The 16843-nt window shown below is 39.9% G+C and overlaps 1 protein-coding gene across 5 annotated transcripts in view; it reads left to right on the forward strand.

Moving 5' to 3' along the window:
* The window catches only part of tead1b (TEA domain family member 1b), a 63511-nt gene that overhangs the window by 18042 nt on the left and 28626 nt on the right, over positions 1-16843 (forward strand). For all 5 annotated transcript variants that reach the window (XM_057333986.1, XM_057333994.1, XM_057334010.1 and 2 more), the window contains exon 3: positions 5863-6115. In XM_057333986.1, coding sequence (XP_057189969.1) covers positions 5968-6115 — 148 coding nt within the window. In that variant the 5' untranslated portion in view covers positions 5863-5967. The remainder of the gene's footprint in view (positions 1-5862; positions 6116-16843) is intronic.

Consider the following 16843-nt stretch of genomic DNA (forward strand, 5'->3'; position numbering starts at 1 on the left):
AATAAGGTGCAATTAGTTAACATTAGCTAACAATAAATAACGATGAATCATTTTTCAGCATTTATTAATCCTTGTTAATGTCAGTTCATGTCAATGCAGTTTCTCATGTTAGTTCATTATGCATTAACTAATGTTATTACACGACTCGTTGGAATGCTTGATTCTGATTGGCCAGTTGCGACATTTGCAGGTACGTAATTCCCAGATAACAACCTCTCAAAACTTACAACTGACGGTTACCCGGATGCAGCAAATCATTTTGACAGTTTTTTTTTGCCAAATTAAATACAAACATGTCTTTTAATAACATATATGACATTATATTTACAAATGATTAAACCAAATTGTCGTTTCTTACCTTAAAACCGAACGTAAATGATCCTTTCCTCACGGAAGGTCAGCAATCAGTAAAAATTAGCTAATAAAATATTTCAAATTCAAATTTGATGTCCAGTTTTTTTCTCATGTGCCAAGTAGCCGTGTAATAAGCGGGATAATGTACAAGCAGCCGGCTGTTATCGTGAAATAAGCCCCTTCAGTGTGATAGAAGACTGATCACACGGTCAAGGCTTATTTCTGCGATAACCGGCTGCCTGTACATTATCCCTTACTTAACAGTGACAACGTTTGATTTTAATAATATATTAGTAAATGCTGAAATTATCATGAACTAAAATTTAAAAAATACTGTATTAGTATTGTTCATTGTTAGTTCATTTTAGATAATGCATTAACTAACTGTTAATAAATAGCACCTTAATGTAAAGTGTTACCAAAAAACCTTATTTGTTACTCAATTCTACCACATTAATAACAGACACAGAACAACAATAACAGATTTACCAACGTGAAATAGAGCCTATTGATAAAATGACATTTAAACACCACATATTGTTTAATAAAAATGAACGTGAAAATAAATAAGTTAAAATTGGTCCAACTTGCATCAGGCGTATAGACTTTGAACTTAAGCTCGCGCATAAAGAATGTACTGGTCCGGTGTACGATACCTGTGAACTTCTAAACGGGATGCGACGCTGTGCATTGCGTCTCGTGTGCGACCCTTTTTACAGTATATTTGAAGGCTAATACTGTAATATTATCAAGCACATACCTGTTTTTCTTTAAATTCTTGAACCGGTCGGGATGCTTTGCCAAGCTCTTGGTCTGCGTGTTTAAAACATCTATACAGGCAGATTTTGTGGTGCCGCATCGCGCCTCTTTTCTCAGTGATCTTCTTGTGTTTAGTTTCAAAGTAAGGTTGGTAAATGGCATACAACATTGAGTGCATACAGACCTAACTCTTTAAAAGATTGTGCGGCACTATTTCCTCGACCAGCACCTGGCTGTGCACCAACTCCATGAACGCTAATGCCTCACGTGACAACTATAACTTGATTATAAGGATTAATCTGTAGTTTGTCGTAGGAACCCGAAATGGGCGTAAATGTTTTTGTAAACTAAACAAATAATATTAATTTTGGAATTAATATAACATTTAACTTCATGTGCCTGTCGTGCCACTGATTTCGTTTCAGCGTGCCAATAGTGGCACCCGTTTAGGTTGCCGACCCCTGGTGTAAAGGCAAACCTTTGCACATGCTTCAATCCTTGGTCTGGTTCCGGGGGCATGTTCAAGCACAAACTGGTGCGCAACGTTTTGCTACTGTTTCCGGGTTGAACGACATGTTTCCTGGAAACGGTGTGGAACGGGGATTGAGATACGTTTTCTCTTCTTTGGTGGGTTGTGTCAAAAAAATGTGTCAAAATGTCAGCCAAATCAGCAGCAACATGTATATAAACCACACGGTATTAAAGAGGCAGCTCACACAATGGGTCAAAGTAAAATCGTTTACAAATGTGCAGTGGCTGCTCGGTATACGCAACAATTGAAGATTAGAAGACATGTTTGTCCTAAGAGTTTTTAGCTTCATTGCAAGGCAAGTTCATTTATATACCAAATTTCATACACAATGGTAATTATGTGCTTTATACTGGACGGCAAGGGCAGTGACTGTAGCATCAAGCATATTTTGCAGTATTAAACACGTATTTATACCGATTTCATCAGGCTCCGAAAATTCTTCAAAAAGAACACAAATAGTGGCCTTCTCAGCTGCCTTAGTGTAGTGGAGGGAAGGATGAACCAACTGACCCGACGTATTAGATTGTAGACATAGACGTGGGCTACATGGCTGAGTAACCAGGTAACCAGGGCTGCGTTCAGCACCGACAAGACATTGCAAAACGTTTTTTAAACGGAAATGGTTGTGCGTTAAACACCCTGTTCTGATGACGCAAGAGTTACAACTGCCTACCTAGATTCAGAAACTCCTCTTTCCATTACCATCAAAGGCAGAATTTTTTTCCAATTAATGTAAGTGGAAATGTAAATTTAGAGTAGATTCATCTTGTTTGATGAAACAATTCTGTAGAAGTGGTTAAATGTTGCCATGGCCCAGTTTTGCAAATTAAGCTTTAATTGTTTTAGCATGTTTTTCTAGAAAGGATTAAATAGTATTTAAATAGTATGAAAATATGTCATTTTAAATGCATTGTGCTTCTGGTGTGGTTTAATAGGGTTTGTAATTCACATACAAGTTTGTTTTTTTGCAAATCTCTTCATTGCAATTTTCTAAAGGTCTAATTTTTATTTACTATTATTTAGAGTTTTCCTAACTGATCAAGTTTCTAACTTTTAAAGGGATAGTTCACCCAAAAATAACAATTCTGTCATGAATTACTCTCTATCTAGTTCTTAAAATCTGTTTACATTTCTTTGTTTAGTTGAACACAGAGAAAGATATGATGTCAAAGATAATGATGACAGGATTTGTGTTTTTGAGGGAACTGTCCCTTTAATTCACGTTTTCAGCCCATTTTAATTGACAGGAATTAATCTACTTTGATCATCTGCTGTTTTGGCTGATATTTTTGTAGAATTGTAATGTGAACTGGAAATTGTAGTCTGTGGCAGCTGAGCTTCCATTAAAATAAGTAAACAAAGTTGAAGGCAGTAATTGCAGGAACATTTTTCATGGATGTACACTTTGAAAAAAGTGAATTACTGTATTTGTTTGCGTTGTCTTACTGTTTTTAATATTCGATGACTCAGGAATCGTTAATTCTTTTTGTATAGTCTTTAGGACCAAATTCATGTGAATCGGCATTAAGCAAACCAAAAGATTTTTGGTCTCTTTGGCTCTGCAAATCATTTGAATCTACCTTTAGGGGGAATCTACCTGAGATTTTCAAATCTGCTTCAAAACCACACCCTCTGCCACAGGTGTTGTCTAGGTCTTAAAGGGACAGTTCCGTTATTTATGTAGGGCTTTCCTTTCATCCATAAAGCACAAACTGAGATGTTGTGATGTCAGTGGTCTCAGTTCTTATTCATGATGTGGGAAAAAACGTCTTAACAATATACAATAAAAATCAGAGTTTTGAAGAAGTAATGCATATTAAGAATGATATGAGGGTTAGTAAATTAATGTCAGAATTGTAATTTTTGGGTGAACTAGTCAATAAACTCAAAGAAAATGTGCCAAAATGTCACTGTGTAGGGAAGTCCAACAGACATGGCCAAACATTTGCTATCAAGTAGGTCCACTTTGGCACCAATGGTAGGTTTTTTAAGAGACCCTCTCAGTTTCCATATGGCAGCCGACAATAAAAGGATTGTACTTAGCTCCTAAACTTTACCCTTAAAATGTCTGTCTTTGAACATCATGTACTGTATATCCGATAGTGGGAAGGATGAGGAACTGTACATGTTTGCTGTAGTTCTGGAAGTCATTACCGATGTTGTTCATTATTCAGTTAGAAAAGATCAGGGCAGAAAGAAGGCCCAAACCATTTAGTGGTCAGAAAAGGGGAGGCTTTTTTTCCTCTCATCAGTCTGTGAGGCTGTTCTGCAGCGTCAGCATTTGACACACAAAAATGGAATTCAGTAAAAGCTCCCTCCGCTCGCCCAGAGCGTTTCCCCCCTTTTTCCAACAGCCCGCTCCCATCCCCCCTCGCGAGCTGACATTCTAGAAGAAACATATGCTGCTAGTCCCACATCACAACAGTTTGCGCTGTTTGCCTGAATGAGAGCAGGCAGGGAGAGAGGAAGTTGTCAGGAGGGTGGGGGGGATCAGGGTGCTACCCAAAGTATTGGGGAACACTTCAGGAATGCTCGCAAGTCCTCCGAGTTTTTGCATGTTTGCATCTTTAGTTTGAAATTGAGTTAAGAATAGAACATGCATGCAAATTATGTTTTTGTTAATTTTTTGCTACGTAATTTGCAAAGCAATAACTAAACAGACTACAACAAAACAACTCTCAGGTTTATATATGGGAACTGTCCCTGTAATATGTGGATTGTACATTGCTTTTGATAAAAAGTGTTTATCTGCTTGCTCATGACGGCAGTTCATGTTTCTTCTTCCACTGTGATTTTCTTATTAGATTTCACTTTTGGATGGCGCTTCGGTTATTTACATTACGAAAATGCCAGGCAAATAAAGAGCTCTCAGAGACATTTGAATGAAACGACAAATTCGCTTAGGGCAAAAGTTGGGTTTCATTATTTTTCATGGGCTTTTATTATTCATTTCATTTGGTGTGAATATGATGCCAGCATTGCCCTGGATGCTTGCAAAGAAGTGCAATTTGAGACCAAGCAGCGGAGTTTAAATTGTTGGCATTTTTACAGAGGAATAGGTCTGCAATTTTACGGTTTTTATGCAATTTTATGCAGATGCCAGGTGGTTTTGGGAAATGTTTAAAGTTATACCCTCTAGTCACAGACGTTATTTCCTCAAGCAATTGGATTTCAGTTACAACAATTTCTCATGTCTTTAAAATTAACTCAGTCAAAACTCTCCTTAGTGAAAAATGAAGCTTATTCAAGGGGTCTTTGTGTTAGGGAAGGGGTAGGGGGACGCCAGAACCCAAGTGCAGGCAGTAGGATGGACACAGGAATTTATTAAACAATAAAACACAAAACAAAACCCACGAGGGGGCAAACGACAAAAACAGGAGAAATTATAACTAAAACTCGATAGAACATAGGCTAGCTGAAACTGGACTAAAACTAAAACACTTTGACATGAACTAACTATACACTTACAAAGACTTGACCGGGTAATCACAGTGTAAGAGCTGACGAAACGTCATACACAGGACACGAGCAAACAAACCAGCACAAAACAGCAAGCACAAGGGCATTAAATAGGAAGACTAACAAAGGATAATTAACAATGGACAGGTGTCGGGGATGAAACACTGAAGGAAAGCTAAACAAGGAAACGAGAGGGGCGGGGCCGAAGACCAGACCGGAGAGAGCGCATGCTATGTCTGAACCAACAATAACATGCCTCTCTCCACATAAAACATGAGGGTCTGCCATGATCCTGCCAAAAGACCAAGAAAGACATGACAAGATGAGGCAGAATCATGACACTTTGAGAGAGAACATTTTTATTTTGGGATTCCTACAACGTACTTGGGTCTGTTTCCCTCTAAAATCAGATCTGCTTTTCGCAAAAATGTTAAAGTGAAAAAAGGGATTTTTGTTTTTGTTTTGTATTACCCACAAGTACTTGTAAGTTCACTTTTGTGGCTGTAAATTTAATGGCGGGGCTACTCATCAGCAGTAGGTGGGAGCCTTTAAAATGCATGCTGGTAGTGTTTTGGAAAACTGTTTGGAAACGATCATTATTCTTGCATTTCTGTTTGGTCCTTGTAGTGAGGAAATAGCACACCTTTAAATTGCATTTCATTCTTTATAACACATCCAGCGACACCTGAAACCTCCTTGCGGGCAGATTTCTGTGCTGTAGAGAGTAACCACTGTTCTTTGTTTATTGTCTGTTTTAGGATTCACCGTAGTTTGCTCCAGGCTTCGGCTTGGAGGTCTCAACCGCCATCATTGATCCCAGCAGTTGGAGTGGCAGTGAAAGTTCTGCCGAGGACATTGAGAGGATGAGCGACTCTGCAGAGAAGCCGATTGACAATGACGCAGAGGGGGTTTGGAGCCCGGACATAGAGCAGAGCTTCCAGGAGGCGCTGGCCATCTACCCGCCCTGTGGACGCCGCAAAATTATCCTGTCAGATGAGGGCAAGATGTATGGTGAGGCGAATATTTATTTGAGACAATACATTTCATAGGAAACCTAGTTTGTTGCTGAGAAAAACATGCAAAATGTTCTGCAAATTGTAGATCTATTGGAAATGTAAAAAAATTCTGTCCTTTTCAAATAAATATTTTCTGTTGACTGCATGTACATTTTTAAGTTGGCTCTTTTAAAGTTTTGTAAATTTCCCAAATGCCTGAATAGACTTGCCACAAGTGATACATTTCTGAAACCTAAACCAATTAAAAATGTCACTAGAAAATTTTGAGTTTGGCTCAAATTTTTAACAGTGTATTTATTCGTAGCACTTAATGGTGATTTATGGTTCTGCGTCAGGCCTACGCAGAGCAGCATACCCTACGCCCGGGCTATTCAATTGGCGGCCCGCGGGCCGAACCCGGCCCTCGATGTAATTTGTTCCGGCCCTTCAAGTAGCATAGTGTGAAAAAGAATCTCTAGAATAAATATAGTTCAGTCGGGAACGGACCCTACAGTTATGAAGTGACGCACGTCTGTTCCATTCAGCACGAGCTGCAGCAGCATGGAGCAGGAGTCACGTGACGTTAGGCGAGTGACGTGACTTGCAAGCAGCCTCTCCTGTGAGACGCGGTGAACAGGATAATCACGGATGAGAACTTTTATTAGTTTCATTTCTGCCTTTTTGACAGCACGAATAGGACCACCATTTCAAAAGTACAGAGGTAAGGGTGGAGAATAGTGCATCAGAGAACAGCGCCTGTGTAGGTTAATGTTGTTTCACTGAATTTCCCTTTTTTTGTTATTCAGTTTCAAAATACAACAAATTAACATGTTTGAATGTACAAAAGCCTGCTTGGGCGTCTTACAATGCACCGATGTTGTTGTTGAAACGTGGAATCCAGGCATAAAACAGATTTTGCTGTATAACGCGGAATGGCAAAGAATCTGGCAAATGTATTATTTCTTAACCAGAAAGTAGCACCAAACAGCTAACAAAATTCAAACAGTGCATGAACAACTTTAGAAATATTCAGATGCTGTTTAAATATGTAATCTGCAATTGTTTTGCTTGTGGTCGTGGAGCTTTCAGAGAACGCGCACATGAACTGTATCACTGTTTCATGTGAGAAAAGCAACTGTCAAACCCCTTTGCGGTGACCCGTCAAAATAAAAGTCAGGTTACGTTATAACACCCACATTTTAACACACCATCCCTCTTGATTGTTTTATAATTCAACCATTATACAGAAGTAAACTAAAGTAAACGTGCTAGTAAAATTATACAAAATTAGAACTTATTATAAAACTTATTACTTACATTTAAGTAGAGTTAAAAATATATATTTTTTTTCTATTTTTCTATTTCCCTGTATGGTTCAACGTATCTACTGCAGGTTTTTTTAATATAGTTTATAAGTGAATACTGTAGTATGCTATACTTTATAGCTTTCCTGTGGCTCAGTGGTTAGAGCATGGCACTAGCAATGCCAAGATCATGGGTTCGATCCCAGGGGATTGCATATAGTCAGAAACAAATGTATAATACTATGCAATGTAAGTCGCTTTGGATAAAAGCGTCTGCCAAAAGCACAAATGTGTACTGAAGTATTTTTTCATGTGGGCAAATATATTACTATTGTATAGTAAAGGACAGAAAACACAGAAATAAAATTAAAAAAAGAATTTGCGAAAAATAAATAGATTTCTTATTGTTGATGTGTCATCCCTCATGTTGCAAGCCATATCTCTCCGGCCCCTTATTTGGGATGCTTTTCATGAACTGGCCCCCATGACAAACTGATGCGCACCTCTCCAAAAATGTAACAACACGTCAACTCGACGCGGACCACAAGCACTGTGATTGGTCTGCTTAAAGCCCTCTCTCAAGTCAAAAAACTATGCGATAGCGTCACGTTTTACTCATAAGCATTTCCGAGCAAATTATCTAAATAAATTATTTGTTCTATATTTAATTGGCTATCACTGCTAAATGCTTATCCAAGAGCGTACGCAACAAGCCACATCTTCTTTGGAATTGGCCTGGATACTGCCAGCAACATGCCCGTGGACACTGCCTACTAGCGGTCGGCATGTGTAATTGCACGTTGGCACGGACAACAACGCACAAGTATAAATAAAAACCCAAGCGTTTGGACTGACACAGAACCATAAATCGCCCTTTTGAATGTCTCCCCTCTTGTTATAGTCAGGTTTACGCTTAACCAGCTACAATCTTTGCTTGCTTTGTTTCTATTTTTTGCAGATTGGCTCTATTTTTAGAGGCTCGATCAGAGTAAAATAGTGAAAAATCATATATTTTGTTTTTGGGAGATTTTCAGCATATATCCCTTGTCTAATACTGTAAGTGATTAATTTGGTGAACGTTATTCCAAAGCATAGAAAATGTATTTGTGGGCCCTTATTTCTCAGCCCCTCTACTTTATACGATGCAGTCAATTCCTTATGGATTAAATCAAAGATTTTTTATAAGCAACTTTGGATAAAAGCCTTTGCGAAATGGCAAGTTGTAAACAAATATCCTGTTTCAGTTGGCAGTAGGTCACATTACAGAAATACAATGGGTCGCAACTGCCATTTCGTGTTTCGCCGTGGACAGTGAAATGATGTGGAAGATGTGTTGTAGGAAACGTGTTGCATGGCACCTGGTTCAAGTACACCATAAGTGTGCCACATGACACAAAGCTGTATGTTCTTCAGCACTCTGTGTTTGAATCAGTCCCAGAGGTGAACTCTGGAGGTGAGAAGTGAAATTCAGGGCTCAGAGGAATCAGGCTGAAGTGACGGGGCGGAGCTTACAAGAGTAATTGTCAATCAGGGGTCTCGGCTTTTGCGGGCCTCTGCAGCAGGCTGCTTCCCATTCATTCGGCGGTTTTCTGAGTAGTAGGAGTGTAAGTAAAGCAGTCTGAACTATTAGTCAGGAGCAGATGGTACCACGGCTGTCACCAGCTGTGCCACCCCCCCTCCTCCATTCCTGGCTGGGTGATGTCATGGAAAAGGGAATATTTTCTTTCTGCAGCGCTGGAGTCTCTCGGAGCTTGTCAGTGTCAAGTGAAAGCAGAACACCCTGGGGCCATGCGTTTGCAGCTGTCATGTGACGCCTCCGGCCAATGAAATGTAAAGTTTAGGAGTGGCAGCGATGCCTCTCAGCTGCCACTACAGAAAGCGTTTAGGGTCACGCTGATGCCCAGCACGCCCTCTGCTGCTCTCGGATTCACTTTCATTCTCTCTCTCTTAAGGATTAAAGCGTAAAAAATAGATAGTTTCACTCCAAAGGCAAAATTCACTAGCGGGATTATTTTTAGTGTTTTTTTGGGCTGAGTTTTAAAAACGGAACCCAATAAGACTGTGATAATATCTAAAAATCTCAGTTTGTTTTGCTTTTAAATTGGTAAATCTCAAGTGAATTGGTATTGCTTTAAAGAAGTTATAGGATAATGCAAAACAAGACAAGAACACTATTTAAGAAATAGGAGCCATGCACAATTAAAGAGTTTTTTGTACTTTTCTTATGCACAGGAAGTTGCATGAGAACAAAAGACCCTTTTAGACACCGGCTACATCACCTGATTTTCAAGTGATTTTGAGCAGAGAACTTGGGTTTTGTGTGCAGTGGGTTGTGTGATTTGTGGATTGACCAGAGGTCAATTTAACCAGCTGTTCCTGGTGTCCGGTTTCATGTTTACTCAACAACGTTGTCCATCGTAGCCTCGGGAGTATTGTTTCACAGTCCAGGAGACCACAGGAAGAGACAACAGAAAAACAGCACGCCGTCATAGATCGCATTGATACAGATGTCATACAAATCGCAAGCAGAAGATCACATAATGTAGACTAGTTTGAGATTTGCTCAAAAATCACTGCTAGCAACGTGTAGACTTATAAAGCTTATAGAAACAGATTGTTTCACTCATACCTCATATACGGTAGAGGCCTCAAGATTGTTTTGAGATTTTTGATTGTGTTCTTAATCTATTACAGAATGGGAGTATTTGAAAGCAAAGACAGATCAAATAGAAGACATATTGTTGTGCTGTGGGGATGACATGTTGTGTCGTGAGGACAGTGAATGACTGCAGGCAGAATTCAAACAAAAGAGCAGCTAGCTAAATTAAAATGTCATTTTATTTATTTATTTTAAAGTAACGCAAACACATGGTGGTATTAAATCCTTTTCAGTATGATGTTAAAGTGAAAATTCTGTCATCCATTATTCACCTTGTCATTTCAAACCATTTTGACTTTCTCTCTTCTGCAGAACAGAAATGAAGATATTTTGAAGAATGTTGGTAACTTGACCGTGACGGCACCCATTGACGGGTGCCGCCGCTGTCCGGTTACCAACTTTCTTTAAAATATCTTCTTTCGTGTCCTGCAGAAGAAAGTTATACAGGTTTGAAATGACAAGAGGGTGAATAAATGATGACAGAATTTTCATTTTTGGGTGAACTTTCACTTCGATGCCTTCATGTACAAAACACTTAATTGTGTGTATATGTGTGATGTGCTTGCTAATGTTTTGGCAATGTAAACACTGTGTTCATGTAGACCTCTGAAAGGCCGCATTTGGCCTTTCACAGTTGAAACGAAGTTTGGCGGGCTGAAGACTCAAGCGAGCTGAAGACGGCAGACGGCGGCTGTCCTCTATCCGAGCGTGGAGCTGTTGCGTAGCATCCCCTTTCGGTTCTGCAGCTGTCACTGGGTCCTAGTGCCAAATCTGCTGCACCGTGAACTGTGACCTGCTGGCTCGCTCAACCATTAACAAGGGCCGTTACAACTGTCAAAACAAGAGGCTGCCTCTGTCAGTGGGGTTCCAGGGCAAATTAGAGAAACGGGTTTGATTGGCATTTTTTGTGAATGGAGTTTGGTTAATGGGCCGATTTTCTATAGCGTTTTTTTGACTCTTGGGTTATTGTGCTTGTCATTTGTGTGCAGTATAGACAAAATAGATGTAGTGAAATGTGGTAATGTGTTTTGTCATGCTGTTTTCTCTTTGCTGACAAGTATTGTAGTGTTTTTACTTGAGCAGTAGAAGGTATTTTGAAATGTTATCGTCTAAATATAAAATATCTTATGTCATTTTCTTTTTTAACTGAATGTATGATTTTCCTTACTATGGCGTTAACATTTCGATCAATAAAATAGTAAAGGCTAAAATAAAAACGAATATTTTATAAAATAAAAGTAAACTTAATAGTAACCTTAAAATTGAAGGGTGTAGTTTCTCTGCCACTAGCTGGACAAAATTCACAAAATTATATGGACGTTGCTCTATGTGTGGCCTAAATTTTGTATAAATCTTCCCTGCCAGTCTAGTACCAGTGACCTAAGAACGTTCTGACAGTTATGTATCCGCAATGGTTCCCATGGTGCTTTAATGAAACGCACTAGCTTGCAGGCCGTTCTCCAGAATGTCGCAGGATCTGATGAGATCCCACATGAGTGGTCCTTCATGCTGATGAATCACCCTGATTGGCCGGGGATTCAATGATTATTTTTGTTTTAGGACAGCGGACAACCTGATAGCGTCAGGACTCTCACATTTCTCTAATTGGTGTCCAGCCGCCTTTAGCCTTGATAAAATGACGACCGCGCGTCTCCTACGAAAAGGAAGGAGAGGCGCAGGTATTTTGGTACATAGAGACCCGCGGGATCGCACACATTCACCGCGCATAGCTCTCTGCGAGAGACGGCGTCCTGAGCACCCTTAAGCCCTTTGTTCCCCTGGCTGAATGCAGTTAATTAGCAACAGTCACTATAGCAACTGCCTCTCACTTCAAAACAATGTCTAATTTTTGCAGCAAAGCTTATCATACTGTTTACCTGATGGGTTCTCTAGCGCCCTGAGTTGCGCCGGGGCTGGCTCCCTGCCCAGCCTCGGAGGTTAATTGTGACCGCGGTGAAAAACATCACAACAGCTGCTTTGTGATGCGAGTCGCATGAAAAGGGTTGGAAGAAAGTGGCGGTCCCCTTCAGCAGAAAGAAGCGAAGATGCAGCACTTACATAATTCACCTGCTTCGCGAGCCTCTATTCAGCACGCCCTGCGTGATTGCATACCCTCTGGAGTATACAAATGAACACATGACCAGATGTAAAATATGGCACAATAGGACATTGAGTTCCAAGAAATTGCATTTAATGGGCGTTATTGTGCACGCAGCAGAGCCTTAAGTCAATTTGGTATGAATAACGCCGAAGAGCACTCTGCCGTCCGTAACGCAGACACGTGTTTGTGTGTAGAGTATACAGAAACTTGCAGACTTTTATTTCACACTTATTTGGTATTCGTGTTCAAGCAGGCGAAAGATTTTAGGATATTTCTCCTCTTGATGCCACTTGATCAGTTTATGTGCTGACCTAGAAAAATCTAACTTGATGCAGGTAGTCACGATCTGGTTTAAAAAAGTCGGCAACAGTTTTAGGGCTGGTGATTTTAGTGTGACCTTAAAGGGGCAGTACACCCAAAAACAAAGATTCTGTTATCATTTACTCACCCTCAAGTTGTTCCAAATCTGTAATTCAGTTTCTGTGACATTTATTAGTGTCCTACCTCAGATTATTAGCATACATCAGTGCAAATATCACAGGATCGTGAGAATAAACAATGCTGCTGTAATTATTACGTGTGAAGCGACCATCTGTTTCAGAAGGTGCTTTAGTGGCAATCCGTCCTGCTTCTGTAAGCCTTCTGACGTAACATTTGTTCCCATAGTGCTTTGAAAGCAGCAAACGTTTATCATATTGTGTCATTTCAACGATGACCAAAGGATGAAAGAAATTTAAACCGATAGCTCTGTCACCCTAAGATTGGCTGGACCCGTTTGCCAGAGTTACCAACGCTATTGTGAGGCCTTTTTTGTTTGCCATGTTATTACAGATAGCAGTGTGCTCAGTCATCTCATCAGGGCCGAACTGGCGTCTCCGACGGGCACTAAGTGGCACTTGGTTTGCAGGGCTGCCGTGGATCATTTAGGCCTAATGAGCGAGCCTGGCCTCCCCCGTGGGGCTGTCAGAGCGCTCTTCCCAGACCTGCCTCGGCGGCGGCCCGCTTCACGCTCACACCGACGGCGCACCCTAGCTACCCGCTGTGAGGATAATGAGGAATTCTGGGATCCGCTCAGGTCTCTGCTTCTTGCGTGCGCTCAGAATGGAGTCTGTAGAACTTTAGTCGTACACACACCTCCAGTATAATCCCTCGCTTTTGTTTGCGTGCAATTGTGGCTTTGACACGTCGCAATGATTTTACACCTGCATGAAACACATTTCCGATTACAAAACGAATATATTTTGCGCTTTCAAAATGAAGGGGAAATATTGCATTGGTTTTTTTTCTTGCCGTCACGCAGATCTAGAAACAGTTCGTGTCCTTATAAACCAAAAGTAATTTTAATTGCTTTTACTTCTTTATTCGTATTTCACTAAAATCAGCTGAATGCCATGCAAGGCATGACTTGAAGGAAGCAGCTGCACAGGTTTTTTATGGATAATACAGACCTGAAAACACAGTACAGGCAGTCTTTCTCTCTGCGCCTTGCAGGATGTCTTCATTTTGCTGAAATATTTGAAGTGCTTTCTAACAAAGCAGATTGAATTTTCATTCATTGTGTGCACTAAAATGATTATAACGGCCGTCCCTCCATCTTGACATGAAGATTGAGGGGAGGCTGTACTCATTTTGTGATTACAAAAATGTGTACCAGAAAAAGAAATATCTGTTAGTTTTCAGTAGAGTATTTATGACCAAAACCAGTCATGAATTTTTAATATAAACAAATATTTATAAATAATTTAATATCAAGTTTTAAATGTGTGAGCAACTCATTTGCATATATTTTATTTACGTATTAAATATGCTTTGTTAGATAGCGTGATTGACATAGATTTTATCTTGAGCCCTATTGCTTCTGTCACACTTAACAAAGCTCATTGTTAACGTCCTTGTTAGGGGCTTGTCAGAACCTGATGGTTTGTGCTAACAATTGAATAGGAATTTTTGTGTTCAATTGGACCCAGTTACTGAGATGTTGCAAAGACATATGGACCTGTCAGAGAACCGACATGATCATTTCGACACAGCATTTGTATTAAGTCAAGCTGAGGTTTTGGATTTCTTTACAGCTGTAGGATTCATGGCTAGAACGTGCCCCTGCGTTGACCTTTTGAGTTGTTTAAATGACCCTGGAGTCTAAAGCTGCATGTCCACACTGGTCGGACATTCTCCTTTCCTGCCAGGTGAAAAGAAGTACAACCCAAAGTGTTTTAGGTTGTCTAGTTCATCTCATGCTTGACTGGCCAAGTCTGAAAGCGAAATGCCCAGGGCATTTAACGTTGATGTTTGTTGACCACTGTGTGACATGATACTATTGACAGCTTCTCAGATTGCACAGAGAGCTTGTCTTTAAGTTTGAGACCGTGGGGGCTTGTACAATTTTGAGGTCATCTTTAAGCAATTTCATCTTTAGCATTGATGAAAACAGGCAGTTTATGTTTTCAAAGTGATGTGAAGACTTACAAATGGAAAAAATACAAATAAAAGCAGACAAAATACCACCACTAAACATTAGTTACTAGAGTAACATCAGTTTTTGAAGTAAGCAGACAACCCGTTATGTCTTATAAAGAGTGATTCTGCCTGTTCAACAGATTTGACTGCCTTTTTTGGCATGACTGTATAGAGATGTGTGTAGTCATCATCATGCAAGCTCTCTTCTTCGCTGTTGAGCAGATGCTGGTCTCATATTTCACCTCTTCAATTGGCTGCTTTTGTTTGAGCAAAACAGGAAATGGCTTCATTTAAAGCTGCAGCACCTCCATTTATTGGTTTACATAGTAAGGCTATACTGGTTTGCATATTTTACAGTGAACAATAATACACAAAAACCTTGAATGTCTTAATGTTTCATGTTTAATTCATTTGGCTTTGCAAGTCATTTCAATGTACTGTTTTAAATTTGGAGTAGTAACAGTTGCTGTAACTTATCAAAAATTGAGTTAAAGGGATAGTTCACCCCCCAAAAAATTCTGTCTTTATTTACGTGCCCTCGAGTTGTTCAAAATCTGTATAAATGTCTTTGTTCTGATGAACAAGACAGAGAAAGATATTTGCAAGAATGCTTGTAATCAAACAGTTCTTTGCCACCATTGACTACCATAGTAGGAAAAATGACAATGGTAGTCAGAAGTGCCCCAGAACTGTTTGCTTTCTGACATTCTTCAAAATATCTTCTTTTGTGTTCAACAGCATAAAGAAATGTATAAAGCGATTTTCCTACTATGGTAGTCAATGGTGGCCAAGAACTGTTTGGTCACAAACATTCTTCCAAATATCTTTCTCTGTGTTGTTCATCAAAACAAAGAAATTGATACAGATTTTGAACAACTCGAGGGTAAGTAAATAAAGAGAGAATTTCTATTTTTAGGTGAACTGTTCCTTTAATGTAATGAAAAATATATGTTACCCTAACTTACTGATCACAATTTTTACAGTGTACTGTTTATTTAAATTAAAGCACAAATTATGCATAGTTATGCAAATTATGTAGTAGTGGGTCATCTGTTATGCACAATACTACAGAAATAGCGAGTTGAGGTGTAGTATGGTGTGCAATTCCCAAAATAATATTCCCTTAAATCATGATTACAGCGCAGTTTCACAGAACATTGTTACATACATTTTTACAAAAGGTTAATAAAATAGCATTATATTCAGAACAAGGTGCACTCATGGAAAACAATATGACTAGGAGAGTGTATTGAAAGTGAAAAGGGTGAATTAATTTGGAATTGACTGTTTTAGGTTGCGTTGTTAAATGCTTCAAGGTGAAGTGTGTATTTTCTTTACCACTAACATCACTGTTTTTATTTATGTGTTTTTTTGCAGTTGTCAGGCAAATAGGTGGTCCCATCTGTGTCAGGCTTTATGGGATGTTTTGTTTTTGCCGTAGAGTTTATACTTATGACTTGTTCACTTACAGCTCTCTCTGCAGCGATGTTTTAACATCTGAAAAGTATTACACACTTCACCCTCTTATATGCCTTTAAATAACACAGCTAGACTACCTATCAGAAAGCCTAATGTTTGTATATTCTGATCGATGGTACTAGAATCTGAATTGGCACAGGGGCACAGTTCACTTGAAACATCACTTGAGCTCAGAGTTGACAGAGAGCTATGTTGCAGGAGATGGGAACATATAGAACGGGCCCATCAGGATTGTGAAGTCTGGCTTTTCATTTACACGTATTGGTGACTGCTAACAGGTTTCCCTTTATGTTCCGATGTGGAATTGAACCTGGGAGATTGAAAATATTGATTTAACCCTGTTTCTTGCTCTGAATGTGTGCGTGCGAGGAGGTGCCAGCCACCGCCGCGTTCACACGTCCGCAGGGCCCTGATTACACCGACTAGCTCCAGCATATCTCTCCATTGTCCGACCATCCATCTTCCTCTCCCCTGCTCTCTTAACCCCCACAACCAGGCCTGCCTCGGCAGTAATATATGTGATGATGTACTCACCGCCCCCTAATTGATAGAGTGATTCAGTGGAGTACTTGCTGTAATAATTGGTCCTATGGGAGCTCAAGCAGACCCTGGGAGGGCGGGCGTCTGGATGCTGGGAAACACAAGAGGAGTTGATGGGAGTTACACGCAGACCTCCACTTACTCCCCAGCTGCCACCTCACTGGGGGGATTTACAGTAGGTCGTCTAGCGTAATCCTCTCTGGC

Source organism: Triplophysa rosa, linkage group LG1, assembly GCF_024868665.1.
Source record: "Triplophysa rosa linkage group LG1, Trosa_1v2, whole genome shotgun sequence".
Classification (NCBI taxonomy): Eukaryota; Metazoa; Chordata; class Actinopteri; order Cypriniformes; family Nemacheilidae; genus Triplophysa; species Triplophysa rosa.